The 27991-nt window shown below is 68.3% G+C and overlaps 3 protein-coding genes across 3 annotated transcripts; all 3 read left to right on the top strand.

Annotated features, from left to right (window-relative positions):
* The first annotated feature begins 63 nt into the window (after positions 1-63).
* Positions 64-20620, top strand: LOC116445988 (deleted in malignant brain tumors 1 protein-like). The gene is made up of 26 exons (XM_032113184.1): positions 64-388; positions 896-1213; positions 1302-1619; positions 1693-1998; positions 2072-2386; positions 2500-2865; positions 2941-3249; positions 3336-3707; positions 3791-3934; positions 4084-4179; positions 4393-4476; positions 4710-4850; positions 5033-5145; positions 6344-6765; positions 7654-7979; positions 8487-8807; positions 8896-9213; positions 9287-9592; positions 9666-9980; positions 10123-10572; positions 18164-18547; positions 18634-19005; positions 19089-19232; positions 19385-19777; positions 20010-20150; positions 20333-20620. Exons 1-26 carry the CDS (start codon positions 277-279, stop codon positions 20446-20448), a joined length of 7002 nt encoding a protein of 2333 aa, XP_031969075.1. The 5' UTR covers positions 64-276; the 3' UTR covers positions 20449-20620.
* LOC116445555 (translation initiation factor IF-2-like) lies at positions 7386-13041 on the top strand. Its single transcript, XM_032112247.1, has 4 exons — positions 7386-7648; positions 11794-12186; positions 12420-12560; positions 12743-13041. Exons 2-4 carry the CDS (start codon positions 11856-11858, stop codon positions 12856-12858), a joined length of 588 nt encoding a protein of 195 aa, XP_031968138.1. The 5' UTR covers positions 7386-7648; positions 11794-11855; the 3' UTR covers positions 12859-13041.
* LOC116445987 (antigen WC1.1-like) lies at positions 15653-27991 on the top strand. Its single transcript, XM_032113183.1, has 13 exons — positions 15653-15682; positions 23270-23706; positions 23777-24094; positions 24183-24500; positions 24574-24879; positions 24953-25267; positions 25382-25554; positions 25687-26137; positions 26230-26589; positions 26673-26816; positions 26966-27061; positions 27275-27358; positions 27591-27991. The coding sequence occupies exons 2-13, from the start codon at positions 23655-23657 to the stop codon at positions 27989-27991; spliced, it is 3018 nt and encodes a 1005-aa protein (XP_031969074.1). The 5' UTR covers positions 15653-15682; positions 23270-23654.

Raw genomic sequence — 27991 nt, 5'->3', positions numbered from 1 at the left:
GCGAGCAGCGAGAGTGGATTCCTGCGCTGGGAGCGTGCTGGCAGAGCCTGGTGAATGGTGAGACGGGGAAGTTTCCTGAAGCGCGCGGCTGCCGAGCTGCCGGGGGCCGGGGCGGCGGGGCAGGGGCAGCGCGGAGCCGCGGCGTTCTCGGTGGCAGCGCAGGTGTCAGGAGCCGCGTGCGGTCGATGCCGACGCCGGGAGCCGCCGGGGGGTGACCGCCTCCTTCCTGCGCTGGCGGCGAGGCGAGCGCGGGGCCGCAGCTGCGGCAGCAGCGCCATGTGCCAGCGCCGCCGCGAGGGACCGGGGAGCCGGCAGCTGCCACCCCCGCGGGGGCTGCGGGCACGGCGGGCGGGGAGCACGCCAAGGATGGGGGCTTTGGGCTTTGCAGGTGCCGGGGCTGAGGGTGGTCGCAGAGCGGCTTGTGGTGGGATTTGGGGTGCAGCGTGTCGCCATCAGTCAGGATGGCTGTGGGCAGGCTCCAGCAGCGGAGTTGGAGGCACGGGGGGGTAGAGGAAGGGCCCCCGCAGGCCAGGTGCTGTGGGGGGGCTGTCTCCCCCCGGGGACATCCGGGTGGCAGCCCACTGTGGCGGGCTGTGTGACGCCAGAAGCGGAGGCGAGCCTCATATTTGGGCACGGAGCAGGTTATTGGAGGCCGCGGCCCCGCAGCCGGGAGATGAGGCCCTGATAAAGGGTGCCCTGGTGCTGCTGCTGCCTCCGTTGGCTCGGGCGCTGCCGAGACATCCCCTGGCTGCGCGGGGCTCGGCGCCGGGGCCATGGGGCCGATGGCGGCGCTGGGGCTGCTGGTGTGCGCGCAGCTGTGTGCGGGTGAGCGCCGGGCGGCGGGAGCGGGGCCCGCGGCGGTGGCGGGCCCGGCTCAGCAGCCTCCGTGCCGCAGGCTCCGGGGAGCTGCGTCTGGTGGGCGGCGGCGGGCGCTGTGCCGGGCGCGTGGAGGTGAAGCACGGCGGGGAGTGGGGCTCCGTCTGCGTCTACGACTTCGACTGGGAAGCCCACTGGGCCATCGTGGTGTGCCGGCAGCTGGGCTGTGGCCGGGTGGCCAAGGCGTCCCCGTACGCCCCGTTCGGGCAGGGCACCGGGCGCATCTGGCTCCAGCCCTTCTGCCTCGGCACCGAGGAGGCGCTGGAGGAGTGTCCGCACTTGGGATGGGGACGGCACTTCTGCGGCCACGAGTCGGATGTGGGGGTGACCTGCAGAGGTGAGGGGACGCGCTGGCCGTGCTGGGGCTGCCACGTTGTGCTTGAGCATCGCCGGCAGGGCTGAGCCGTGCCGGTGTCCCGGTGCAGATGCCGTGGAGCTGAGGCTGGCGGGCGGCGGCAGTCCCTGCGCCGGGAGGGTGGAAGTGAAGCTGCGGGGACGCTGGGGCTCGGTGGGAGATAACATCTGGGACATGGAGGACGCCGAGGTGGTGTGCCAGCATCTGGGCTGTGGCTCGGCTGCCGGTGCCTACTTTGCCCCCGAGATCTTTGGTGCAGGGGATGGGTCCGTCAGTCTGGCCAATGTGGACTGCAAAGGAAATGAGTCCACTCTCTGGGACTGCGGGATCCGTGGCTGGGGACCTTATAACTACAGCCATGAAAGGGACACTGCTGTTACTTGCCAAGGTAGGAGCCGGACTGGGGAGGATGTGGCACTTCATGCACGTCCCCGGACACTGATCCTGCATTGCTCGCGCAGGATTTTCCCGGCTGGTCGGAGGTGATGGAGCGTGTGCCGGGCGGCTGGAGGTACGGCAGGGCCGGGCCTGGGTGGGTGTCTGCGAGGATCAGGTGGACATGAAGGTGGCGCAGGTGGTTTGCCGGGAGCTGGGCTGTGGAGCGGCGCTCTCCATCCCCGGCAGCGAGCGATTTGGGGCAGGATCGGGGCCGCTCTGGGACGGGGGCTTCCAGTGCAATGGCACCGAGCCCCTCCTCAGCGCCTGTGCCCGGCATCGGCCCCACAGCCAGGGCTGCAGCACCGGCCCTGCCAGCGTCATCTGCTCCCGTAAGTGCCGGGGACACCGGGGGCTGTTGGGCTCCCTGCGCCATCGCCCCCCTCAACGCCCTTTCTGCCACAGCCTACACGGGCTTCCGGCTGGGCAACAGCAGCTCGGGATGCACCGGGCGGGTGGAGGTGGCAGTGAGGGGGACGTGGGGCTCCGTGTGCGCCAGCGAGTGGGAGCTGGCCGATGTGCACGTCCTGTGCCGCCACCTGGGCTGCGGCCGCGCCTTCACCGTGCCCCCGGGAGGCTCCTTTGGCAGCGGGGACGGGCCACTGCGGCCGGACGCCTTCGGCTGCAGCGGGAGCGAGCGGCACCCGGGCGAGTGCCCCGTGGCCGTGCTGGGGAAGCCCCCCTGTGCCCCCGGAAACGCCGCTGCCGTCAACTGCTCAGGTGTGTACGGCACCTGCGGGAGGTGCATGAAGGGCTTCTGGGACCCCCAAGAACCGGGAGTAGAGGATGCAGGGATGTTGTGTGGGGAAAGGCTAAATCAGGTCATTTTACAGGCATTGTTGAGTCCGTGCAGCTGGTGGAGGGTGAGACCCGGTGCGATGGGTGGTTGGAGTTGGCCATAAGCAATGGGACCTGGCGCCGTGTGCCAGGAGAGCTTTTGTTCGTATGGAATTTCAGCAACGTGTGCTCGGAGATGGGCTGTGGAGGGCTGGACAAGAGCATTGCTGTCCGTGGTGAGGACATCCTGCGGAACATTGACGAGAAGGAGAGGGCCGTCATTGAGAGGGTGATCGAAACAATGCAGGGCATGACCACCGAGCTAACTGGAGCATACTACACATTCGGTTATTGGTTCAAGATGAACGTGGTTACCACTGCACCTCCTGGTATCTCTCATGGGGCGGCCATTGTCTGCTCAGGTGGGTGTCCCGAGAAGGGCTGGAGGTGGCGGTGGCCCAGGCAGCCACCCCAACCCGGTGCTTCGGTGGCCGCAGGCAGCCGGCGGGTGAGGCTGGTGGGGAGCTCTGGGCGCTGCGCCGGGCGCGTGGAGGTCTATTCCGGTGGCACGTGGAGCGCCGTCTGCCAGGAAGGCTGGGAGCTGCGGGACGCCGCCGTTGTCTGCCGGGAGCTGGGCTGTGGCACGGCGCTGGAGGCACCGAGCTGGGCGCGCTTCGGTGCCGGCCCGGGGCCGCTGTGGCCGTACATCCCTGCCTGCTCCGGGAGCGAGGAGTCTCTCTGGGAATGCGGGCGTTCGGAAGGGCGCGAGTGCGGGCGTGGCGGCGGGGCAGGGGCCGTCTGCTCAGGTCAGTGCCGGGCACCCCGGATCGGGGTCCAGCAGAGCCCCCGGGGGGTTGCTGGCCGTGCCGTGACCGCCGTGCACCCCTTGCAGAGCAGCTCTCCGTGCGGCTGGCGGGCGGCCGCGGGCGCTGCCGCGGGTTCCTGGAGGTGTCCCACAACGGCACCTGGGGCCGCGTGTGCGCCGACGGCACCAGCCCCGGCACCGCCAACACCGTCTGCCAACAGCTGGGCTGTGGGCCCCGGGGCTGGCTGTCGGCCGTCCCCGCCCAGCAGCCGGCCCCCGCCTGGCTGGCCTGGGTGGGCTGTGAGGACGGGGCCCGCTCGCTCTGGGGGTGCCCCTCGGCACCCTGGAATCTGCAGAGCTGCGGCCCAGGCGGGGACGCCCACGTGGCTTGTGATGGGGACAGTGATGGCATCGCTGAGACGGACACTACCCCCCATCCCGACGGTGCCACGAGCACAGGTAGCTGTGCCCGTGCCAGCACCCCCAAGACCGGGATGGCTGGGATCGCGCTCCGCTCACTTCTTGCCCGTGTCCCCACACAGGTGTCCGTGGCAGCAGAGCCGCAGCGGTGACCGCGGGGACCGTGCCTGTGCCAACTGTCCTGTGCGTGGTGCTGGGGACGCTGCTGTGCGTGGCCCTGGGCGCCCTGGCCGTGCTGCTGTGCCGTGCCCGCGCCTGGCGCCGAGGTGGGTCCTGGCGGGTGGGGGCTGGCACAGACCCGGTTTGGGGGTTCCGGGGCTCCCGCGCTGCGGAACGGCTCAGAAGGTGGGCAGGGCTGCTCCCGCTGCCACCCACGGTGGCCACGGTCCCAGGTAAACGCTGCGTCTCGTTCCAGGCCCTGGCAGAGCTGCAGATGCCGTCTCCAACGCTGTCTACGAGGAGCTGGACTACACCGCGATGCCGGAGTACCAGGAGGTGCCCAGTCGCCCGGGTGGGTGCAGTCCCTGTGCCCCAGCTCTGCCCGGAGAGGGGGCTCTGCCCCACAGCCCCATGGCAGCTCAGGGTCCCGGTGGCCCAGCAGTGGCTCCTCGCCAGGGGCTGGGGGTGTCCCTCGGTCCCACGGCAGCCCCGCGGTGTGGTGTGAGGTTGCGTCACCCTCGGTGCAGCTTGAGGCCACGCCCAAGTCCCTGTTTCTCCCCTGCAGGTTCCCTGTCGGAGGGGTCGGTGAAGAAGCTGCCCTATTACACCGGCGACAGCGTGGAGGGGAGTGACACCGAGGCAAGCCCAGGTAGGGCCATAGGGCAGGAAGCCGGTGGGGAGAGCTGGGGACATGGCCCACACTCGGACAGGGGAGCTGAGGGGACAAGTCCCCCTCTTGTTAGTGTGTAGCGAGCATGGCCTTTCCCTGTGGGACCCGAGCGCCACCAGCACATCCCCGGTGGCAAGGCCGTTGAGCATGGCCGAGCCAGACCCCTGCCAGGGCCGCTGGGTCACTGCCATGGACCCCTGTGCCTGTCCCAGAGCCCCCTGCCCGGCCCGAACACGGAACCCCGGATGGCTACGACGATGCCCTGGGTGTGCCACAGGAGCCCCCTGCTCCCAGCACTGGGGACATCTCCGAGGGCGTGGCACAGAGGAGGTGGATCTGTGTCCTCCCCACAGGTAAGAGGGCTCACAGCTGCCCTGTCCCCTCTGCAGAGGCACTGCATGGCAGGCTTTGGCTGTGGGGGTGGGCAGAGATCCGGCTGCAGATCCATGGGTGCTGCAGCCAGACCCCAGGTGGGGCCTTTCAAGGGGGACACGGAGCCGTCTGCCCCCCTGCACCCTTCTGTGCTGTCCCCAAGGTGGGATCTACTCCCCTCCGAGTGCCCCAGGAGCCACCAGGACCCCCTCGGAACAGCCGCCGGTGCACACAGACTATGATGATGTCGGCAGCAGCGCCCTGGGGCCGTCGCCATGAGGATGCCGCAGCCCTGGGGACACGTGTGTGGCGCTGTGCTGGGGCCCTGTCCCCAGGAAGGGGTGGCCCTGCCCACAGAGGTCACGCCTCCCTGTGCAGCAGTGCAGGAAAACAGCTCCTGTGTAGGGATTTTCTTGGCTTTCTGTCTGAATTTCCCTTTTCCTCTTATTAAAGACTCTCGTGGTTTGACGCTGGCCCGATGCCAGGCACCCAGAGGAGTTGCTTGCTCACCCTCCCCTGCCTCAGCTGGGCAGAGGAGAGAGGGAAAAAACACTTCAAGGGCAAAACAGGCTTAAGTTAAAGTTACAAAGTGAATGTATTGCTAACAGAATCAGAGGAGGATAATGAGAAGTAAAATAAACCCTCAAACACCCCTTTTCTTCCCCCAGCCCCTCCCTCCTTCCCCCCGACAGCGCAGGGAGACAGGGCATGGGTGTTTGGTCATTTCAGCACCGAGATTTTCTTCCGCTGCTCCGGGAGAGGAGTCCTTCCCCTGTGAGCCTTGGGGTCCCTCCCACAGGAGACAGTTCTCCACGAACCTCTCCCACGCGGGTCCACTCTCAGCAGCAGCAGCAGCAGCAGCCACCCCGCCCCTGCTGCAGCGTGAGTCCCTCCCACGGGCACACAGCCCTCCCTAAACTGCTGCGCCGTGGGTCTCTTGCACGGGGTGCAGGGCCCCAAGGACAGGCTGCTCCAGCCTGGAAGCGGGGCCCTCTCTCCCCACCGGGTCTTCCACTGGAACACAGCCTCCTCCAGGCATCCACCTGCTCTGCCACGGGCACCACGTCCCCCACGGGCTGCAGGTGGATCTCTGCATCCCCCGTGGATCCCCATGGGCTGCAGGGGCACAGCTGCTTCACCATGGTCGGCACCACGGCCTGCAGAGGCACCTCGGCTCCGGCACCTGGAGCACCTCCTCCCCCTCCTTCTCCACTGACCGTGGTGTTCCATGTTGCTTTCCTCACATGTTCTCACCACCTCCTCTTCTCTGACTAGAAGGCAAAACTGTGCGACTTTGTTTTGATTTTCTTCTTAAATATGTCATCACAGAGGTGTTACCAAGCCCTCTCATTGGCCCAGTTTTGGCCAGTAGCATGTCCATCTTCAGAGCCATCAGCCATTGGCTCTGCCGGACATGGTGAAAACTTGCAGGAGCTTCTCACAGGAGCGTCCTCTGTGGGCCCCCCGCTCCCAGAAAGCAGGCCATGCAAAAGCAATACAAAACGCAAACTGTCTGGAGACCGAGTTCCAGGGCTGGGACCTCCATCCCGGCTACATCAGCCATGCCTCGGGGACGTGGGGCAGGAACTGGAAGCACAGATGCATCCCTGGGCACGCTGGGCTGAAGGGGAAGGGCACAGGGAGATTGCTGGGCTTGGCCATGGCAGGGCCCTCACCCCAGGCTCCGCAGATGGCAGATGGGATGCCGCAGCTGCTGGCAGAGCTGCAGGATGCCGTGGGCTCCCAGCTCGTTGTCCCTCAGGTCCAGGCAGGTGAGACGGGGCCCCTGCAGCAGCCGCGTGGCCAGCGCTGGGCACAGCAGGCGCCCGACAGGCGGCAGCTGCCCAGCCTGTGGGGCCGAGGGAAACAGGGAAGGAGCGCTTTGGCCTCGGCTCGGTGAGCTGCCCCAGGTGGGAAGGGGGCAGCAGTGGCTGAGGTCCTCGCAGCAGCAGGGGCTGGTGAGGCGGGAATACCGCAGCCCAACGGGAAGTCTCGGGAAAGATCCTCGGAGCCGACCGAGGGTCCCCAGAGGTATCCGTGGACCCGGAGAACTCCTGTCCCCTCTGCCCGGGGCAGCAGCCACCCAGCCGCACACCGCCCTCCGCTTCGGGTGCCCGCACCCAGCGGCCCCGCTTTGGGCTCCGTGCCGTGCGTGCGTCTCTCAGCGGAGCAGGTCCGGGCCAGTGCCCGGTGCCGCAGTGCCCGGCAGCGCGGAGGGACGGGGCAGGGCAGCTCCTCCCTGCCGCCGCCGCCGCGCAGCGAGGGACCGCGGGACGTTCTGCTGGTGAGGAATTCCTGGGGTGCAGGTGGATGGGGAGCAGCTGCAGTTCCAGCTGCTCGGTTTGCTGTGCGTGGGAAGTGCCGGAACTTTGCATAGCGAAGGGCCCGGGAAACCGTGGCCCCGGCCAGGTGAGGGACACTGAGAGACACAGCAGGAGACGAGGATGAGGAGGAAGAGAGACTTCAGTGTGGACTTTGGTGTGATTGTGACGGGAGGGGGGTCAAATTTCAGGGACCCTCTCTAGAGGCACCAGCTCGGGCTGTTTCTGTGTTGCTGCGCCTGCGGGAAGTGGATTTATCGAGGGAGACAGCTGCGACTGTGCCATGGGAAAGCTGGGGTGGAAGCGGTGAGGAAGCGAGGTGTGGGTGTGGGAGTGTGTGTTTGGGGAGGCAGCGGGGCCAGCGCGGGTCACTGGAGCCGCGGCTGGGAAGGGGCGGCGGCGCGAGCAGCGAGAGTGGATTCCTGCGCTGGGAGCGTGCTGGCAGAGCCTGGTGAATGGTGAGACGGGGAAGTTTCCTGAAGCGCGCGGCTGCCGAGCTGCCGGGGGCCGGGGCGGCGGGGCAGGGGCAGCGCGGAGCCGCGGCGTTCTCGGCGGCAGCGCAGGTGTCAGGAGCCGCGTGCGGTCGATGCCGACGCCGGGAGCCGCCGGGGGGTGACCGCCTCCTTCCTGCGCTGGCGGCGAGGCGAGCGCGGGGCCGCAGCTGCGGCAGCAGCGCCATGTGCCAGCGCCGCCGCGAGGGACCGGGGAGCCGGCAGCTGCCACCCCCGCGGGGGCTGCGGGCACGGCGGGCGGGGAGCACGCCAAGGATGGGGGCTTTGGGCTTTGCAGGTGCCGGGGCTGAGGGTGGTCGCAGAGCGGCTTGTGGTGGGATTTGGGGTGCAGCGTGTCGCCATCAGTCAGGATGGCTGTGGGCAGGCTCCAGCAGCGGAGTTGGAGGCACGGGGGGGTAGAGGAAGGGCCCCCGCAGGCCAGGTGCTGTGGGGGGGCTGTCTCCCCCCGGGGACATCCGGGTGGCAGCCCACTGTGGCGGGCTGTGTGACGCCAGAAGCGGAGGCGAGCCTCATATTTGGGCACGGAGCAGGTTATTGGAGGCCGCGGCCCCGCAGCCGGGAGATGAGGCCCTGATAAAGGGTGCCCTGGTGCTGCTGCTGCCTCCGTTGGCTCGGGCGCTGCCGAGACATCCCCTGGCTGCGCGGGGCTCGGCGCCGGGGCCATGGGGCCGATGGCGGCGCTGGGGCTGCTGGTGTGCGCGCAGCTGTGTGCGGGTGAGCGCCGGGCGGCGGGAGCGGGGCCCGCGGCGGTGGCGGGCCCGGCTCAGCAGCCTCCGTGCCGCAGGCTCCGGGGAGCTGCGTCTGGTGGGCGGCGGCGGGCGCTGTGCCGGGCGCGTGGAGGTGAAGCACGGCGGGGAGTGGGGCTCCGTCTGCGTCTTCGACTTCGACTGGGAAGCCCGTTGGGCCATCGTGGTGTGCCGGCAGCTGGGCTGTGGCCGGGTGGCCAAGGCGTCCCCGTACGCCCCGTTCGGGCAGGGCACCGGGCGCATCTGGCTCCAGCCCTTCTTCTGCCGCGGCACCGAGGAGGCGCTGGAGGAGTGTCCGCACTTCGGATGGGGACAGCACTTCTGCGGCCACGAGTCGGATGTGGGGGTGACCTGCAGAGGTGAGGGGACGCGCTGGCGGTGCCGGGGCTGCCACGTTGTGCTTGAGCATCGCCGGCAGGGCTGAGCCGTGCCGGTGTCCCGGTGCAGATGCCGTGGAGCTGAGGCTGGCGGGCGGCGGCAGTCCCTGCGCCGGGAGGGTGGAAGTGAAGCTGCGGGGACGCTGGGGCTCGGTGGGAGATAACATCTGGGACATGGAGGACGCCGAGGTGGTGTGCCAGCATCTGGGCTGTGGCTCGGCTGCCGGTGCCTACTCTGCCCGCAAGATCTTTGGCGCAGGGGATGGGCCCCTCAGTCTGGCCGATGTGGACTGCAAAGGAAATGAGTCCACTCTCTGGGACTGCGAGATCCGTGGCTGGGGGCCCTATGGCGGCCTCCATAACTTCGACACTGCTGTTACTTGCCAAGGTAGGAGCCGGACTGGGGAGGATGTGGCACTTCATGCACGTCCCCGGACACTGATCCTGCACTGCTCGCGCAGGATTTTCCCGGCTGGTCGGAGGTGATGGAGCGTGTGCCGGGCGGCTGGAGGTACGGCAGGGCCGGGCCTGGGTGGGTGTCTGCGAGGATCAGGTGGACATGAAGGTGGCGCAGGTGGTTTGCCGGGAGCTGGGCTGTGGAGCGGCGCTCTCCATCCCCGGCAGCGAGCGATTTGGGGCAGGATCGGGGCCGCTCTGGGACGGGGGCTTGCAGTGCAACGGCACCGAGCCCCTCCTCAGCGCCTGTGCCCGGCATCGGCCCCACAGCCAGGGCTGCAGCACCGGCCCTGCCAGCGTCATCTGCTCCCGTAAGTGCCGGGGACACCGGGGGCTGTTGGGCTCCCTGCGCCATCGCCCCCCTGAACGCCCTTTCTGCCACAGCCTACACGGGCTTCCGGCTGGGCAACAGCAGCTCGGGATGCACCGGGCGGGTGGAGGTGGCAGTGAGGGGGACGTGGGGCTCCGTGTGCGCCAGCGAGTGGGAGCTGGCCGATGCGCACGTCCTGTGCCGCCACCTGGGCTGCGGCCGCGCCTTCACCGTGCCCCCGGGAGGCTCCTTTGGCAGCGGGGACGGGCCACTGCGGCCGGACGCCTTCGGCTGCAGCGGGAGCGAGCGGCACCCGGGCGAGTGCCCCGTGGCCGTGCTGGGGAAGCCCCCCTGTGCCCCCGGAAACGCCGCTGCCGTCAACTGCTCAGGTGTGTACGGCACCTGCGGGAGGTGCATGAAGGGCTTTTGGGACCCCCAAGAACCGGGAGCAGAGGATGCAGGGATGTTTTGGAGTGAAGCATGGTCTGAGCCAGGTGGCACAGCCCCATGCTTCTGCTGGTGATTTTGCAGGTGTTGGTGGCTTCGTCGAGTCCCTGCGGCTGGTGGAGGGTCAGAGCTTTTGCGATGGGCGGCTGGAGGAGACCATAACCAGCCCGGCATGGCGCCGTGTGCCTGTGGAGCAGTGGAAGTCATGGGATGTCCACATGGTTTGCGCAGTGCTGGGCTGTGGCGTTCCCATGGACGTTTACACCTCCTTGGGTACGGCCACTGTTGGGGGCGGCAGCAGCCCCAGCGAGATGGACGTCATGACTGAAGAGACGGACATTTTGGACGTGGGTTCTGCGCTGACCAGCAGCGGTGAGAAGATTGATGAGGAGATGGAATATGTCACAGGGACAGGCCTTGCAACAACAAGACGCCATGAGAAGATGGGTGAGGAGCTGGAGAACATGGATGATGTCTCAGGGATGGGCCCTGCATCAATCACCAGGCCTGAGGAGTTGGTCATTGTCTGCTCAGGTGGGTGTCCCGAGAAGGGCTGGAGGTGGCGGTGGCCCAGGCAGCCACCCCAACCCGGTGCTTCGGTGGCCGCAGGCAGCCGGCGGGTGAGGCTGGTGGGGAGCTCTGGGCGCTGCGCCGGGCGCGTGGAGGTCTATTCCGGTGGCACGTGGAGCGCCGTCTGCCAGGAAGGCTGGGAGCTGCGGGACGCCGCCGTTGTCTGCCGGGAGCTGGGCTGTGGCACGGCGCTGGAGGCACCGAGCTGGGCGCGCTTCGGTGCCGGCCCGGGGCCGCTGTGGCCGTACATCCCTGCCTGCTCCGGGAGCGAGGAGTCTCTCTGGGAATGCGGGCGTTCGGAAGGGCGCGAGTGCGGGCGTGGCGGCGGGGCAGGGGCCGTCTGCTCAGGTCAGTGCCGGGCACCCCAGATCGGGGTCCAGCAGAGCCCCCGGGGGGTTGCTGGCCGTGCCGTGACCGCCGTGCACCCCTTGCAGAGCAGCTCTCCGTGCGGCTGGCGGGCGGCCGCGGGCGCTGCCGCGGGTTCCTGGAGGTGTCCCACAACGGCACCTGGGGCCGCGTGTGCGCCGACGGCACCAGCCCCGGCACCGCCAACACCGTCTGCCAACAGCTGGGCTGTGGGCCCCGGGGCTGGCTGTCGGCCGTCCCCGCCCAGCAGCCGGCCCCCGCCTGGCTGGCCTGGGTGGGCTGTGAGGACGGGGCCCGCTCGCTCTGGGGGTGCCCCTCGGCACCCTGGAATCTGCAGAGCTGCGGCCCAGGCGGGGACGCCCACGTGGCTTGTGATGGGGACAGTGATGGCACCGCTGAGACGGACACTACCCCCCATCCCGACGGTGCCACGAGCACAGGTAGCTGTGCCCGTGCCAGCACCCCCAAGACCGGGATGGCTGGGATCGCGCTCCGCTCACTTCTTGCCCGTGTCCCCACACAGGTGTCCGTGGCAGCAGAGCGGCAGCGGTGACCGCGGGGACCGTGCCTGTGCCAACTGTCCTGTGCGTGGTGCTGGGGACGCTGCTGTGCGTGGCCCTGGGCGCCCTGGCCGTGCTGCTGTGCCGTGCCCGCGCCTGGCGCCGAGGTGGGTCCTGGCGGGTGGGGGCTGGCACAGACCCGGTTTGGGGGTTCCGGGGCTCCCGCGCTGCGGAACGGCTCAGAAGGTGGGCAGGGCTGCTCCCGCTGCCACCCACCCACCTGGCCAGGGCCCCAGGTCAACGCTGCGTCTCGTTCCAGGCCCTGGCAGAGCTGCAGATGCCGTCTCCAACGCTGTCTACGAGGAGCTGGACTACACCGCGATGCCGGAGTACCAGGAGGTGCCCAGTCGCCCGGGTGGGTGCAGCCCCTGTGCCCCAGCTCTGCCCGGAGAGGGGGCTCTGCCCCACAGCCCCATGGCAGCTCAGGGTCCCGGTGGCCCAGCAGTGGCTCCTCGCCAGGGGCTGGGGGTGTCCCTCGGTCCCACGGCAGCCCCGCGGTGTGGTGTGAGGTTGCGTCACCCTCGGTGCCGCTTGAGGCCACGCCCAAGTCCCTGTTTCTCCCCTGCAGGTTCCCTGTCGGAGGGGTCGGTGAAGAAGCTGCCCTATTACACCGGCGACAGCGTGGAGGGGAGTGACACCGAGGCAAGCCCAGGTAGGGCCACAGGGCAGGAACGCAGTGGGGAGTGCTGGGGACATGGCACACACTCGGGCAGGGGAGCTGAGAGGACAAGTCCCCCTCTTGTTAGTGTGTAGCGAGCATGGCCTTTCCCTGTGGGACCCGAGCGCCACCAGCACATCCCGAGTGGCAAGGCCGTTGAGCATGGCCGAGCCAGACCCCTGCCAGGGCCGCTGGGTCACTGCCATGGACCCCTGTGCCTGTCCCAGAGCCCCCTGCCCGGCCCGAGCACGGAACCCCGGATGGCTACGACGATGCCCTGGGTGTGCCACAGGAGCCCCCTGCTCCCAGCACTGGGGACATCTCCGAGGGCGTGGCACAGAGGAGGTGGATCTGTGTCCTCCCCACAGGTAAGAGGGCTCACAGCTGCCCTGTCCCCTCTGCAGAGGCACTGCATGGCAGGCTTTGGCTGTGGGGGTGGGCAGGGATCCGGCTGCAGATCCATGGGTGCTGCAGCCAGACCCCAGGTGGGGCCTGTCAGGGGGGACACGGAGCCGTCTGCCCCCCTGCACCCTTCTGTGCTGTCCCCAAGGTGGGATCTACTCCCCTCCGAGTGCCCCAGGAGCCACCAGGACCCCCTCGGAACAGCCGCCGGTGCACACAGACTATGATGATGTCGGCAGCAGCGCCCTGGGGCCGTCGCCATGAGGATGCCACAGCCCTGGGGACACGTGTGTGGCGCTGTGCTGGGGCCCTGTCCCCAGGAAGGGGTGGCCCTGCCCACAGAGGTCACCCCTCCCTGTGCAGCAGTGCAGGAAAACAGCTCCTGTGTAGGGATTTTCTTGGCTTTCTGTCTGAATTTCCCTTTTCCTCTTATTAAAGACTCGTGGTTTCACGCTGGCCCGACGCCAGGCACCCAGAGGAGTTGCTTGCTCACCCTCCCCTGCCTCAGCTGGGCAGAGGAGAGAGGGAAAAAAACACTTCAAGGGCAAAACAGGCTTAAGTTAAAGTTACAAAGCGAATGTATTGCTAACAGAATCAGAGGAGGATAATGAGAAGTAAAATAAACCCTCAAACACCCCTTTTCTTCCCCCAGCCCCTCCCTCCTTCCCCCCGACAGCGCAGGGAGACAGGGCATGGGAGTTTGGTCATTTCAGCACCGAGATTTTCTTCCTCTGCTCCGGGAGAGGAGTCCTTCCCCTGTGAGCCTTGGGGTCCCTCCCACAGGAGACAGTTCTCCATGAACCTCTCCCACGCAGGTCCACTCTCAGCAGCAGCAGCAGCAGCCACCCCGCCCCTGCTGCAGCGTGAGTCCCTCCCACGGGCACACAGCCCTCCCTAAACTGCTGCGCCGTGGGTCTCTTGCACGGGGTGCAGGGCCCCAAGGACAGGCTGCTCCAGCCTGGAAGCGGGGCCCTCTCTCCCCACCGGGTCTTCCACTGGAACACAGCCTCCTCCAGGCATCCACCTGCTCTGCCACGGGCACCATCTCCCCCACGGGCTGCAGGTGGATCTCTGCATCCCCCGTGGATCCCCATGGGCTGCAGGGGCACAGCTGCTTCACCATGGTCGGCACCACGGCCTGCAGAGGCACCTCGGCTCCAGGGCCTGGAGCACCTCCTCCCCCTCCTTCTCCACTGACCGTGGTGTTCCATGTTGCTTTCCTCACATGTTCTCACCACCTCCTCTTCTCTGACTAGAAGGCAAAACTGTGTGACTTTGTTTTGATTTTCTTCTTAAATATGTCATCACAGAGGTGTTACCAAGCTCTCTCATTGGCCCAGTTTTGGCCAGTAGCATGTCCATCTTCAGAGCCATCAGCCATTGGCTCTGCCGGACATGGTGGAAACTTGCAGGAGCTTCTCAAAGGAGCGTCCTCTGTGGGCCCCCCGCTCCCAGAAAGCAGGCCATGCAAAACCAATACAAAACGCAAACTGTCTGGAGACCGAGTTCCAGGGCTGGCACCTCCATCCCGGGTACATCAGCCATGCCTCGGGGACGTGGGGCAGGAACTGGAAGCACAGATGCATCCCTGGGCACGGTGGGCTAAAGGGGAAGGGCACAGGGAGATTGCTGCGCTTGGCCATGGCAGGGCCCTCACCCCAGGCTCCGCAGCGGGCAGGCGGGATGCCGCAGCTGCTGGCAGAGCTGCAGGATGCCGTGGGCTCCCAGCTCGTTGTCCCTCAGGTCCAGGCAGGTGAGACGGGGCCCTTGCAGCAGCCGCGTGGCCAGCGCTGGGCACAGCAGGCGCCCGACAGCCGGCAGCTGCCCAGCCTGTGGGGCCGAGGGAAACAGGGAAGGAGCGCTTTGGCCTCGGCTCGGTGAGCTGCCCCAGGTGGGAAGGGCGCAGCAGTGGCTGAGGTCCTCGCAGCAGCAGGGGCTGGTGAGGCGGGAATACCGCAGCCCAACGGGAAGTCTCGGGAAAGATCCTCAGAGCCGACCGAGGGTCCCCAGAGGTATCCGTGGGCCCGGAGAGCTCCTGTCCCCTCTGCCCGGGGCAGCAGCCACCCAGCCGCACACCGCCCTCCGCTTCGGGTGCCCGCACCCAGCGGCCCCGCTTTGGGCTCCGTGCCGTGCGTGCGTCTCTCAGCGGAGCAGGTCCGGGCCAGTGCCCGGTGCCGCAGTGCCCGGCAGCGCGGAGGGACGGGGCAGGGCAGCTCCTCCCTGCCGCCGCCACGCAGCGAGGGACCGCGGGACGTTCTGCTGGTGAGGAATTCCTGGGGTGCAGGTGGATGGGGAGCAGCTGCAGTTCCAGCTGCTCGGTTTGCTGTGCGTGGGAAGTGCCGGAACTTTGCATAGCGAAGGGGCCGGGAAACCGTGGCCCCGGCCAGGTGAGGGACACTGAGAGACACAGCAGGAGACGAGGATGAGGAGGAAGAGAGACTTCAGTGTGGACTTTGGTGTGCTTGTGACGGGAGGGGGGTCAAATTTCAGGGACCCTCTCTAGAGGCACCAGCTCGGGCTGTTTCTGTGTTGCTGCGCCTGCGGGAAGTGGATTTATCGAGGGAGACAGCTGCGACTGTGCCATGGGAAAGCTGGGGTGGAAGCGGTGAGGAAGCGAGGTGTGGGTGTGGGAGTGTGTGTTTGGGGAGGCAGCGGGGCCAGCGTGGGTCACTGGAGCCGCGGCTGGGAAGGGGCGGCGGCGCGAGCAGCGAGAGTGGATTCCTGCGCTGGGAGCGTGCTGGCAGAGCCTGGTGAATGGTGAGACGGGGAAGTTTCCTGAAGCGCGCGGCTGCCGAGCTGCCGGGGGCCGGGGCGGCGGGGCAGGGGCAGCGCGGAGCCGCGGCGTTCTCGGTGGCAGCGCAGGTGTCAGGAGCCGCGTGCGGTCGATGCCGACGCCGGGAGCCGCCGGGGGGTGACCGCCTCCTTCCTGCGCTGGCGGCGAGGCGAGCGCGGGGCCGCAGCTGCGGCAGCAGCGCCATGTGCCAGCGCCGCCGCGAGGGACCGGGGAGCCGGCAGCTGCCACCCCCGCGGGGGCTGCGGGCACGGCGGGCGGGGAGCACGCCAAGGATGGGGGCTTTGGGCTTTGCAGGTGCCGGGGCTGAGGGTGGTCGCAGAGCGGCTTGTGGTGGGATTTGGGGTGCAGCGTGTCGCCATCAGTCAGGATGGCTGTGGGCAGGCTCCAGCAGCGGAGTTGGAGGCACGGGGGGGTAGAGGAAGGGCCCCCGCAGGCCAGGTGCTGTGGGGGGGCTGTCTCCCCCCGGGGACATCCGGGTGGCAGCCCACTGTGGCGGGCTGTGTGACGCCAGAAGCGGAGGCGAGCCTCATATTTGGGCACGGAGCAGGTTATTGGAGGCCGCGGCCCCGCAGCCGGGAGATGAGGCCCTGATAAAGGGTGCCCTGGTGCTGCTGCTGCCTCCGTTGGCTCGGGCGCTGCCGAGACATCCCCTGGCTGCGCGGGGCTCGGCGCCGGGGCCATGGGGCCGATGGCGGCGCTGGGGCTGCTGGTGTGCGCGCAGCTGTGTGCGGGTGAGCGCCGGGCGGCGGGAGCGGGGCCCGCGGCGGTGGCGGGCCCGGCTCAGCAGCCTCCGTGCCGCAGGCTCCGGGGAGCTGCGTCTGGTGGGCGGCGGCGGGCGCTGTGCCGGGCGCGTGGAGGTGAAGCACGGCGGGGAGTGGGGCTCCGTCTGCGTCTACGACTTCGACTGGGAAGCCCACTGGGCCATCGTGGTGTGCCGGCAGCTGGGCTGTGGCCGGGTGGCCAAGGCGTCCACGTACGCCCCGTTCGGGCAGGGCACCGGGCGCATCTGGCTCCAGCCCTTCTTCTGCCGCGGCACCGAGGAGGCGCTGGAGGAGTGTCCGCACTTCGGGTGGGGACAGCACTTCTGCGGCCACGAGTCGGATGCGGGGGTGACCTGCAGAGGTGAGGGGACGCGCTGGCCGTGCCGGGGCTGCCACGTTGTGCTTGAGCATCGCCGGCAGGGCTGAGCCGTGCCGGTGTCCCGGTGCAGATGCCGTGGAGCTGAGGCTGGCGGGCGGCGGCAGTCCCTGCGCCGGGAGGGTGGAAGTGAAGCTGCGGGGACGCTGGGGCTCGGTGGGAGATAACATCTGGGACATGGAGGACGCCGAGGTGGTGTGCCAGCATCTGGGCTGTGGCTCGGCTGCCGGTGCCTACTCTGCCCGCGAGATCTTTGGCGCAGGGGATGGGCCCCTCAGTCTGGCCGATGTGGACTGCAAAGGAAATGAGTCCACTCTCTGGGACTGCGAGATCCGTGGCTGGGGGCCCTATGGCGGCCTCCATAACTTCGACACTGCTGTTACTTGCCAAGGTAGGAGCCGGACTGGGGAGGATGTGGCACTTCATGCACGTCCCCGGACACTGATCCTGCACTGCTCGCGCAGGATTTTCCCGGCTGGTCGGAGGTGATGGAGCGTGTGCCGGGCGGCTGGAGGTACGGCAGGGCCGGGCCTGGGTGGGTGTCTGCGAGGATCAGGTGGACATGAAGGTGGCGCAGGTGGTTTGCCGGGAGCTGGGCTGTGGAGCGGCGCTCTCCATCCCCGGCAGCGAGCGATTTGGGGCAGGATCGGGGCCGCTCTGGGACGGGGGCTTCCAGTGCAACGGCACCGAGCCCCTCCTCAGCGCCTGTGCCCGGCATCGGCCCCACAGCCAGGGCTGCAGCACCGGCCCTGCCAGCGTCATCTGCTCCCGTAAGTGCCGGGGACACCGGGGGCTGTTGGGCTCCCTGCGCCATCGCCCCCCTCAACGCCCTTTCTGCCACAGCCTACACGGGCTTCCGGCTGGGCAACAGCAGCTCGGGATGCACCGGGCGGGTGGAGGTGGCAGTGAGGGGGACGTGGGGCTCCGTGTGCGCCAGCGAGTGGGAGCTGGCCGATGCGCACGTCCTGTGCCGCCACCTGGGCTGCGGCCGCGCCTTCACCGTGCCCCCGGGAGGCTCCTTTGGCAGCGGGGACGGGCCACTGCGGCCGGACGCCTTCGGCTGCAGCGGGAGCGAGCGGCACCCGGGCGAGTGCCCCGTGGCCGTGCTGGGGAAGCCCCCCTGTGCCCCCGGAAACGCCGCTGCCGTCAACTGCTCAGGTGTGTACGGCACCTGCGGGAGGTGCATGAAGGGCTTTTGGGCCCCCCCAGGAATTGGGAGCAGAGGATGCAGGGATGTTGTGTGGGGAAAGGCTAAATCAGGTCATTTTACAGGCATTGTTGAGTCCCTGGAGCTGGTGGAGGGTGAGACCCGGTGCGATGGGTGGTTGGAGTTGGCCATAAGCACTGGGACCTGGCGCCGTGTGCCAGGAGAGCTTTTGTCCGTATGGAATTTCAGCAACGTGTGCTCGGAGATGGGCTGTGGAGGGCTGGACAAGAGCATTGCTGTCCGTGGTGAGGACATCCTGCGGAACATTGACGAGAAGGAGAGGGCCGTCATTGAGAGGGTGATCGAAACAATGCAGGGCATGACCACCGAGCTGACTGGAGCATACTACACATTCGGTTATTGGTTCAAGATGAACGTGGTTACCACTGCACCTCCTGGTATCTCTCATGGGGCGGCCATTGTCTGCTCAGGTGGGTGTCCCGAGAAGGGCTGGAGGTGGCGGTGGCCCAGGCAGCCACCCCAACCCGGTGCTTCGGTGGCCGCAGGCAGCCGGCGGGTGAGGCTGGTGGGGAGCTCTGGGCGCTGCGCCGGGCGCGTGGAGGTCTATTCCGGTGGCACGTGGAGCGCCGTCTGCCAGGAAGGCTGGGAGCTGCGGGACGCCGCCGTTGTCTGCCGGGAGCTGGGCTGTGGCACGGCGCTGGAGGCACCGAGCTGGGCGCGCTTCGGTGCCGGCCCGGGGCCGCTGTGGCCGTACATCCCTGCCTGCTCCGGGAGCGAGGAGTCTCTCTGGGAATGCGGGCGTTCGGAAGGGCGCGAGTGCGGGCGTGGCGGCGGGGCAGGGGCCGTCTGCTCAGGTCAGTGCCGGGCACCCCAGATCGGGGTCCAGCAGAGCCCCCGGGGGGTTGCTGGCCGTGCCGTGACCGCCGTGCACCCCTTGCAGAGCAGCTCTCCGTGCGGCTGGCGGGCGGCCGCGGGCGCTGCCGCGGGTTCCTGGAGGTGTCCCACAACGGCACCTGGGGCCGCGTGTGCGCCGACGGCACCAGCCCCGGCACCGCCAACACCGTCTGCCAACAGCTGGGCTGTGGGCCCCGGGGCTGGCTGTCGGCCGTCCCCGCCCAGCAGCCGGCCCCCGCCTGGCTGGCCTGGGTGGGCTGTGAGGACGGGGCCCGCTCGCTCTGGGGGTGCCCCTCGGCACCCTGGAATCTGCAGAGCTGCGGCCCAGGCGGGGACGCCCACGTGGCTTGTGATGGGGACAGTGATGGCATCGCTGAGACGGACACTACCCCCCATCCCGACGGTGCCACGAGCACAGGTAGCTGTGCCCGTGCCAGCACCCCCAAGACCGGGATGGCTGGGATCGCGCTCCGCTCACTTCTTGCCCGTGTCCCCACACAGGTGTCCGTGGCAGCAGAGCGGCAGCGGTGACCGCGGGGACCGTGCCTGTGCCAACTGTCCTGTGCGTGGTGCTGGGGACGCTGCTGTGCGTGGCCCTGGGCGCCCTGGCCGTGCTGCTGTGCCGTGCCCGCGCCTGGCGCCGAGGTGGGTCCTGGCGGGTGGGGGCTGGCACAGACCCGGTTTGGGGGTTCCGGGGCTCCCGCGCTGCGGAACGGCTCAGAAGGTGGGCAGGGCTGCTCCCGCTGCCACCCACCCACCTGGCCAGGGCCCCCGGTCAATGCTGCGTCTCGTTCCAGGCCCTGGCAGAGCTGCAGATGCCGTCTCCAACGCTGTCTACGAGGAGCTGGACTACACCGCGATGCCGGAGTACCAGGAGGTGCCCAGTCGCCCGGGTGGGTGCAGCCCCTGTGCCCCAGCTCTGCCCGGAGAGGGGGCTCTGCCCCACAGCCCCATGGCAGCTCAGGGTCCCGGTGGCCCAGCAGTGGCTCCTCGCCAGGGGCTGGGGGTGTCCCTCGGTCCCACGGCAGCCCCGCGGTGTGGTGTGAGGTTGCGTCACCCTCGGTGCCGCTTGAGGCCACGCCCAAGTCCCTGTTTCTCCCCTGCAGGTTCCCTGTCAGAGGGGTCGGTGAAGAAGCTGCCCTATTACACCGGCGACAGCGTGGAGGGGAGTGACACCGAGGCAAGCCCAGGTAGGGCCACAGGGCAGGAAGCCAGTGGGGAGTGCTGGGGACATGGCACACACTCGGGCAGGGGAGCTGAGGGGACAAGTCCCCCTCTTGTTAGTGTGTAGCGAGCATGGCCTTTCCCTGTGGGACCCGAGCGCCACCAGCACATCCCGAGTGGCAAGGCCGTTGAGCATGGCAGAGCCAGACCCCTGCCAGGGCCGCTGGGTCACTGCCATGGACCCTGTGCCTGTCCCAGAGCCCCCTGCCCGGCCCGAGCACAGAACCCCGGATGGCTACGACGATGCCCTGGGTGTGCCACAGGAGCCCCCTGCTCCCAGCACTGGAGACATCTCCGAGGGCGTGGCACAGAGGAGGTGGATCTGTGTCCTCCCCACAGGTAAGAGGGCTCACAGCTGCCCTGTCCCCTCTGCAGAGGCACTGCATGGCAGGCTTTGGCTGTGGGGGTGGGCAGGGATCCGGCTGCAGATCCATGGGTGCTGCAGCCAGACCCCAGGTGGGGCCTGTCAGGGGGGACACGGAGCCGTCTGCCCCCCTGCACCCTTCTGTGCTGTCCCCAAGGTGGGATCTACTCCCCTCCGAGTGCCCCAGGAGCCACCAGGACCCCCTCGGAACAGCCGCCGGTGCACACAGACTATGATGATGTCGGCAGCAGCGCCCTGGGGCCGTCGCCATGAGGATGCCGCAGCCCTGGGGACACGTGTGTGGCGCTGTGCTGGGGCCCTGTCCCCAGGAAGGGGTGGCCCTGCCCACAGAGGTCACGCCTCCCTGTGCAGCAGTGCAGGAAAACAGCTCCTGTGTAGGGATTTTCTTGGCTTTCTGTCTGAATTTCCCTTTTCCTCTTATTAAAAAGACTCTCGTGGTTTGACGCTGGCCCGACGCCAGGCACCCAGAGGAGTTGCTTGCTCACCCTCCCCTGCCTCAGCTGGGCAGAGGAGAGAGGGAAAAAACACTTCAAGGGCAAAACAGGCTTAAGTTAAAGTTACAAAGTGAATGTATTGCTAACAGAATCAGAGGAGGATAATGAGAAGTAAAATAAACCCTCAAACACCCCTTTTCTTCCCCCAGCCCCTCCCTCCTTCCCCCCGACAGCGCAGGGAGACAGGGCATGGGAGTTTGGTCCGTTCAGCACCGAGATTTTCTTCCTCTGCTCCGGGAGAGGAGTCCTTCCCCTGTGAGCCTTGGGGTCCCTCCCACAGGAGACAGTTCTCCATGAACCTCTCCCACGCGGGTCCACTCTCAGCAGCAGCAGCAGCAGCCACCCCGCCCCTGCTGCAGCGTGAGTCCCTCCCACGGGCACACAGCCCTCCCTAAACTGCTGCGCCGTGGGTCTCTTGCACGGGGTGCAGGGCCCCAAGGACAGGCTGCTCCAGCCTGGAAGCGGGGCCCTCTCTCCCCACCGGGTCTTCCACTGGAACACAGCCTCCTCCAGGCATCCACCTGCTCTGCCACGGGCACCATCTCCCCCACGGGCTGCAGGTGGATCTCTGCATCCCCCGTGGATCCCCATGGGCTGCAGGGGCACAGCTGCTTCACCATGGTCGGCACCACGGCCTGCAGAGGCACCTCGGCTCCGGCACCTGGAGCACCTCCTCCCCCTCCTTCTCCACTGACCGTGGTGTTCCATGTTGCTTTCCTCACATGTTCTCACCACCTCCTCTTCTCTGACTAGAAGGCAAAAACTGTGTGACTTTGATTTTCTTCTTAAATATGTCATCACAGAGGTGTTACCAAGCTCTCTCATTGGCCCAGTTTTGGCCAGTAGCATGTCCATCTTCAGAGCCATCAGCCATTGGCTCTGCCGGACATGGTGGAAACTTGCAGGAGCTTCTCACAGGAGCCCCCTCTGTGGCCCCCACCCACTCCCAAAAAGCAGGCCATGCAAAAGCAATACAAAACGCAAACTGTCTGGAGACCGAGTTCCAGGGCTGGCACCTCCATCCCGGGTACATCAGCCATGCCTCGGGGACGTGGGGCAGGAACTGGAAGCACAGATGCATCACTGGGCACGCTGGGCTAAAGGGGAAGGGCACAGGGAGATTGCTGCGCTTGGCCATGGCAGGGCCCTCACCCCAGGCTCCGCAGATGGCAGATGGGATGCCGCAGCTGCTGGCAGAGCTGCAGGATGCCGTGGGCTCCCAGCTCGTTGTCCCTCAGGTCCAGGCAGGTGAGACGGGGCCCCTGCAGCAGCCGCGTGGCCAGGGCTGGGCACAGCAGGCGCCCGACAGCCGGCAGCTGCCCAGCCTGTGGGGCCGAGGGAAACAGGGAAGGAGCGCTTTGGCCTCGGCTCGGTGAGCTGCCCCAGGTGGGAAGGGCGCAGCAGTGGCTGAGGTCCTCGCAGCAGCAGGGGCTGGTGAGGCGGGAATGCAGCAGCCCAACGGGAAGTCTCGGGAAAGACCCTCAGAGCCGTCCAAGGGTCCCCAGAGGTATCCGTGGGCCCGGAGAGCTCCTGTCCCCTCTGCCCGGGGCAGCAGCCACCCAGCCGCACACCGCCCTCCGCTTCGGGTGCCCGCACCCAGCGGCCCCGCTTTGGGCTCCGTGCCGTGCGTGCGTCTCTCAGCGGAGCAGGTCCGGGCCAGTGCCCGGTGCCGCAGTGCCCGGCAGCGCGGAGGGACGGGGCAGGGCAGCTCCTCCCTGCCGCCGCCGCCGCGCAGCGAGGGACCGCGGGACGTTCTGCTGGTGAGGAATTCCTGGGGTGCAGGTGGATGGGGAGCAGCTGCAGTTCCAGCTGCTCGGTTTGCTGTGCGTGGGAAGTGCCGGAACTTTGCATAGCGAAGGGGCCGGGAAACCGTGGCCCCGGCCAGGTGAGGGACACTGAGAGACACAGCAGGAGACGAGGATGAGGAGGAAGAGAGACTTCAGTGTGGACTTCGGTGTGATTGTGACGGGAGGGGGGTCAAATTTCAGGGACCCTCTCTAGAGGCACCAGCTCGGGCTGTTTCTGTGTTGCTGCGCCTGCGGGAAGTGGATTTATCGAGGGAGACAGCTGCGACTGTGCCATGGGAAAGCTGGGGTGGAAGCGGTGAGGAAGCGAGGTGTGGGTGTGGGAGTGTGTGTTTGGGGAGGCAGCGGGGCCAGCGCGGGTCACTGGAGCCGCGGCTGGGAAGGGGCGGCGGCGCGAGCAGCGAGAGTGGATTCCTGCGCTGGGAGCGTGCTGGCAGAGCCTGGTGAATGGTGAGACGGGGAAGTTTCCTGAAGCGCGCGGCTGCCGAGCTGCCGGGGGCCGGGGCGGCGGGGCAGGGGCAGCGCGGAGCCGCGGCGTTCTCGGTGGCAGCGCAGGTGTCAGGAGCCGCGTGCGGTCGATGCCGACGCCGGGAGCCGCCGGGGGGTGACCGCCTCCTTCCTGCGCTGGCGGCGAGGCGAGCGCGGGGCCGCAGCTGCGGCAGCAGCGCCATGTGCCAGCGCCGCCGCGAGGGACCGGGGAGCCGGCAGCTGCCACCCCCGCGGGGGCTGCGGGCACGGCGGGCGGGGAGCACGCCAAGGATGGGGGCTTTGCAGGTGCCGGGGCTGAGGGTGGTCGCAGTGCGGCTTTTGGTGGGATTTGGGGTGCAGCGTGTCGCCATCAGTCAGGATGGCTGTGGGCAGGCTCCAGCAGCGGAGTTGGAGGCACGGGGGGGTAGAGGAAGGGCCCCCGCAGGCCAGGTGCTGTGGGGGGGCTGTCTCCCCCCGGGGACATCCGGGTGGCAGCCCACTGTGGCGGGCTGTGTGACGCCAGAAGCGGAGGCGAGCCTCATATTTGGGCACGGAGCAGGTTATTGGAGGCCGCGGCCCCGCAGCCGGGAGATGAGGCCCTGATAAAGGGTGCCCTGGTGCTGCTGCTGCCTCCGTTGGCTCGGGCGCTGCCGAGACATCCCCTGGCTGCGCGGGGCTCGGCGCCGGGGCCATGGGGCCGATGGCGGCGCTGGGGCTGCTGGTGTGCGCGCAGCTGTGTGCGGGTGAGCGCCGGGCGGCGGGAGCGGGGCCCGCGGCGGTGGCGGGCCCGGCTCAGCAGCCTCCGTGCCGCAGGCTCCGGGGAGCTGCGTCTGGTGGGCGGCGGCGGGCGCTGTGCCGGGCGCGTGGAGGTGAAGCACGGCGGGGAGTGGGGCTCCGTCTGCGTCTTCGACTTCGACTGGGAAGCCCGTTGGGCCATCGTGGTGTGCCGGCAGCTGGGCTGTGGCCGGGTGGCCAAGGCGTCCCCGTACGCCCCGTTCGGGCAGGGCACCGGGCGCATCTGGCTCCAGCCCGTGTGCCGCGGCACCGAGGAGGCGCTGGAGGAGTGTCCGCACTTGGGATGGGGACAGCACTTCTGCGGCCACGAGTCGGATGTGGGGGTGACCTGCAGAGGTGAGGGGACGCGCTGGCCGTGCTGGGGCTGCCACGTTGTGCTTGAGCATCGCCGGCAGGGCTGAGCCGTGCCGGTGTCCCGGTGCAGATGCCGTGGAGGTGAGGCTGGCGGGCGGCGGCAGTCCCTGCGCCGGGAGGGTGGAAGTGAAGCTGCGGGGACGCTGGGGCTCGGTGGCAGATGACCCCTGGGACATGGAGGACGCCGAGGTGGTGTGCCAGCATCTGGGCTGTGGCTCGGCTGCCGGTGCCTACTTTGCCCCCGAGATCTTTGGTGCAGGGGATGGGTCCGTCAGTCTGGCCATGGTGGACTGCAAAGGAAATGAGTCCACTCTCTGGGACTGCGGGATCCGTGGCTGGGGACCTTATAACTACAGCCATGAAAGGGACACTGCTGTTACTTGCCAAGGTAGGAACCGGACAGGGGAGGATGTGGCACTTCATGCACGTCCCCGGACACTGATCCTGCACTGCTCGCGCAGGATTTTCCCGGCTGGTCGGAGGTGATGGAGCGTGTGCCGGGCGGCTGGAGGTACGGCAGGGCCGGGCCTGGGTGGGTGTCTGCGAGGATCAGGTGGACATGAAGGTGGCGCAGGTGGTTTGCCGGGAGCTGGGCTGTGGAGCGGCGCTCACCATCCCCGGCAGCGAGCGATTTGGGGCAGGATCGGGGCCTCTCTGGGACGGGGGCTTGCAGTGCAATGGCACCGAGCCCGTCCTCAGCGCCTGTGCCCGGCATCGGCCCCACAGCCAGGGCTGCAGCACCGGCCCTGCCAGCGTCATCTGCTCCCGTAAGTGCCGGGGACACCGGGGGCTGTTGGGCTCCCTGCGCCATCGCCCCCCTGAACGCCCTTTCTGCCACAGCCTACACGGGCTTCCGGCTGGGCAACAGCAGCTCGGGATGCACCGGGCGGGTGGAGGTGGCAGTGAGGGGGACGTGGGGCTCCGTGTGCGCCAGCGAGTGGGAGCTGGCCGATGCGCACGTCCTGTGCCGCCACCTGGGCTGCGGCCGCGCCTTCACCGTGCCCCCGGGAGGCTCCTTTGGCAGCGGGGACGGGCCACTGCGGCCGGACGCCTTCGGCTGCAGCGGGAGCGAGCGGCACCCGGGCGAGTGCCCCGTGGCCGTGCTGGGGAAGCCCCCCTGTGCCCCCGGAAACGCCGCTGCCGTCAACTGCTCAGGTGTGTACGGCACCTGCGGGAGGTGCATGAAGGGCTTTTGGGACCCCCCAGGAACTGGGAGCAGAGGATGCAGGGATGTTGTGTGGGGAAAGGCTAAATCAGGTCATTTTACAGGCATTGTTGAGTCCCTGGAGCTGGTGGAGGGTGAGACCCGGTGCGATGGGTGGTTGGAGTTGGCCATAAGCAGTGGGACCTGGCGCCGTGTGCCAGGAGAGCTTTTGTTCGTATGGAATTTCAGCAACGTGTGCTCGGAGATGGGCTGTGGAGGGCTGGACAAGAGCATTGCTGTCCGTGGTGAGGACATCCTGTGGAACATTGACGAGAAGGAGAGGGCCGTCATGGAGAGGGTGATCGAAACAATGCAGGGCATGACCACCGAGCTAACTGGAGCATACTACACATTCGGTTATTCGTTCAAGATGAACGTGGTTACCACTGCACCTCCTGGTATCTCTCATGGGGCGGCCATTGTCTGCTCAGGTGGGTGTCCCGAGAAGGGCTGGAGGTGGCGGTGGCCCAGGCAGCCACCCCAACCCGGTGCTTCGGTGGCCGCAGGCAGCCGGCGGGTGAGGCTGGTGGGGAGCTCTGGGCGCTGCGCCGGGCGCGTGGAGGTCTATTCCGGTGGCACGTGGAGCGCCGTCTGCCAGGAAGGCTGGGAGCTGCGGGACGCCGCCGTTGTCTGCCGGGAGCTGGGCTGTGGCACGGCGCTGGAGGCACCGAGCTGGGCGCGCTTCGGTGCCGGCCCGGGGCCGCTGTGGCCGTACATCCCTGCCTGCTCCGGGAGCGAGGAGTCTCTCTGGGAATGCGGGCGTTCGGAAGGGCGCGAGTGCGGGCGTGGCGGCGGGGCAGGGGCCGTCTGCTCAGGTCAGTGCCGGGCATCCCGGATCGGGGTCCAGCAGAGCCCCCGGGGGGTTGCTGGCCGTGCCGTGACCGCCGTGCACCCCTTGCAGAGCAGCTCTCCGTGCGGCTGGCGGGCGGCCGCGGGCGCTGCCGCGGGTTCCTGGAGGTGTCCCACAACGGCACCTGGGGCCGCGTGTGCGCCGACGGCACCAGCCCCGGCACCGCCAACACCGTCTGCCAACAGCTGGGCTGTGGGCCCCGGGGCTGGCTGTCGGCCGTCCCCGCCCAGCAGCCGGCCCCCGCCTGGCTGGCCTGGGTGGGCTGTGAGGACGGGGCCCGCTCGCTCTGGGGGTGCCCCTCGGCACCCTGGAATCTGCAGAGCTGCGGCCCAGGCGGGGACGCCCACGTGGCTTGTGATGGGGACAGTGATGGCATCGCTGAGACGGACACTACCCCCCATCCCGACGGTGCCACGAGCACAGGTAGCTGTGCCCGTGCCAGCACCCCCAAGACCGGGATGGCTGGGATCGCGCTCCGCTCACTTCTTGCCCGTGTCCCCACACAGGTGTCCGTGGCAGCAGAGCGGCAGCGGTGACCGCGGGGACCGTGCCTGTGCCAACTGTCCTGTGCGTGGTGCTGGGGACGCTGCTGTGCGTGGCCCTGGGCGCCCTGGCCGTGCTGCTGTGCCGTGCCCGCGCCTGGCGCCGAGGTGGGTCCTGGCGGGTGGGGGCTGGCACAGACCCGGTTTGGGGGTTCCGGGGCTCCCGCGCTGCGGAACGGCTCAGAAGGTGGGCAGGGCTGCTCCCGCTGCCACCCACGGTGGCCACGGTCCCAGGTAAACGCTGCGTCTCGTTCCAGGCCCTGGCAGAGCTGCAGATGCCGTCTCCAACGCTGTCTACGAGGAGCTGGACTACACCGCGATGCCGGAGTACCAGGAGGTGCCCAGTCGCCCGGGTGGGTGCAGTCCCTGTGCCCCAGCTCTGCCCGGAGAGGGGGCTCTGCCCCACAGCCCCATGGCAGCTCAGGGTCCCGGTGGCCCAGCAGTGGCTGCTCGCCAGGGGCTGGGGGTGTCCCTCGGTCCCACGGCAGCCCCGCGGTGTGGTGTGAGGTTGCGTCACCCTCGGTGCCGCTTGAGGCCACGCCCAAGTCCCTGTTTCTCCCCTGCAGGTTCCCTGTCGGAGGGGTCGGTGAAGAAGCTGCCCTATTACACCGGCGACAGCGTGGAGGGGAGTGACACCGAGGCAAGCCCAGGTAGGGCCACAGGGCAGGAAGCCAGTGGGGAGTGCTGGGGACATGGCCCACACTCGGACAGGGGAGCTGAGGGGACAAGTCCCCCTCTTGTTAGCGTGTAGCGAGCATGGCCTTTCCCTGTGGGACCCGAGCGCCACCAGCACATCCCCGGTGGCAAGGCCGTTGAGCATGGCCGAGCCAGACCCCTGCCAGGGCCGCTGGGTCACTGCCATGGACCCTGTGCCTGTCCCAGAGCCCCCTGCCCGGCCCGAGCACGGAACCCCGGATGGCTACGACAATGCCCTGGGTGTGCCACAGGAGCCCCCTGCTCCCAGCACTGGGGACATCTCCGAGGGCGTGGCACAGAGGAGGTGGATCTGTGTCCTCCCCACAGGTAAGAGGGCTCACAGCTGCCCTGTCCCCTCTGCAGAGGCACTGCATGGCAGGCTTTGGCTGTGGGGGTGGGCAGGGATCCGGCTGCAGATCCATGGGTGCTGCAGCCAGACCCCAGGTGGGGCCTTTCAAGGGGGACACGGAGCCGTCTGCCCCCCTGCACCCTTCTGTGCTGTCCCCAGGTGGGATCTACTCCCCTCCGAGTGCCCCAGGAGCCACCAGGCCCCCCTCGGAACAGCCGCCGGTGCACACAGACTATGA

Source organism: Corvus moneduloides, chromosome 6, assembly GCF_009650955.1.
Source record: "Corvus moneduloides isolate bCorMon1 chromosome 6, bCorMon1.pri, whole genome shotgun sequence".
NCBI classification, from domain to species: domain Eukaryota; kingdom Metazoa; phylum Chordata; class Aves; order Passeriformes; family Corvidae; genus Corvus; species Corvus moneduloides.
This window is presented reverse-complemented; position numbering and strand designations above follow the sequence as displayed.

Coding starts and splice junctions, on each gene's coding strand:
- LOC116445988 (XM_032113184.1), top strand. CDS start 277: ATGTGCCAGCGCCGCCGCGAGGGACCGGGGAGCCGGCAGCTGCCACCC. Junction 4,477..4,709: donor TGACACCGAGGCAAGCCCAG/GTAGGGCCATAG, acceptor TGCCTGTCCCAG/AGCCCCCTGCCCGGCCCGAA. Junction 8,808..8,895: donor TGTGGGGGTGACCTGCAGAG/GTGAGGGGACGC, acceptor GTCCCGGTGCAG/ATGCCGTGGAGCTGAGGCTG.
- LOC116445555 (XM_032112247.1), top strand. CDS start 11,856: ATGCCGGAGTACCAGGAGGTGCCCAGTCGCCCGGGTGGGTGCAGCCCC. Junction 12,187..12,419: donor TGACACCGAGGCAAGCCCAG/GTAGGGCCACAG, acceptor TGCCTGTCCCAG/AGCCCCCTGCCCGGCCCGAG. Junction 12,561..12,742: donor GATCTGTGTCCTCCCCACAG/GTAAGAGGGCTC, acceptor GCTGTCCCCAAG/GTGGGATCTACTCCCCTCCG.
- LOC116445987 (XM_032113183.1), top strand. CDS start 23,655: ATGGGGCCGATGGCGGCGCTGGGGCTGCTGGTGTGCGCGCAGCTGTGT. Junction 23,707..23,776: donor GTGCGCGCAGCTGTGTGCGG/GTGAGCGCCGGG, acceptor TCCGTGCCGCAG/GCTCCGGGGAGCTGCGTCTG. Junction 26,138..26,229: donor GGCCGTCTGCTCAGGTCAGT/GCCGGGCATCCC, acceptor AGCAGCTCTCCG/TGCGGCTGGCGGGCGGCCGC.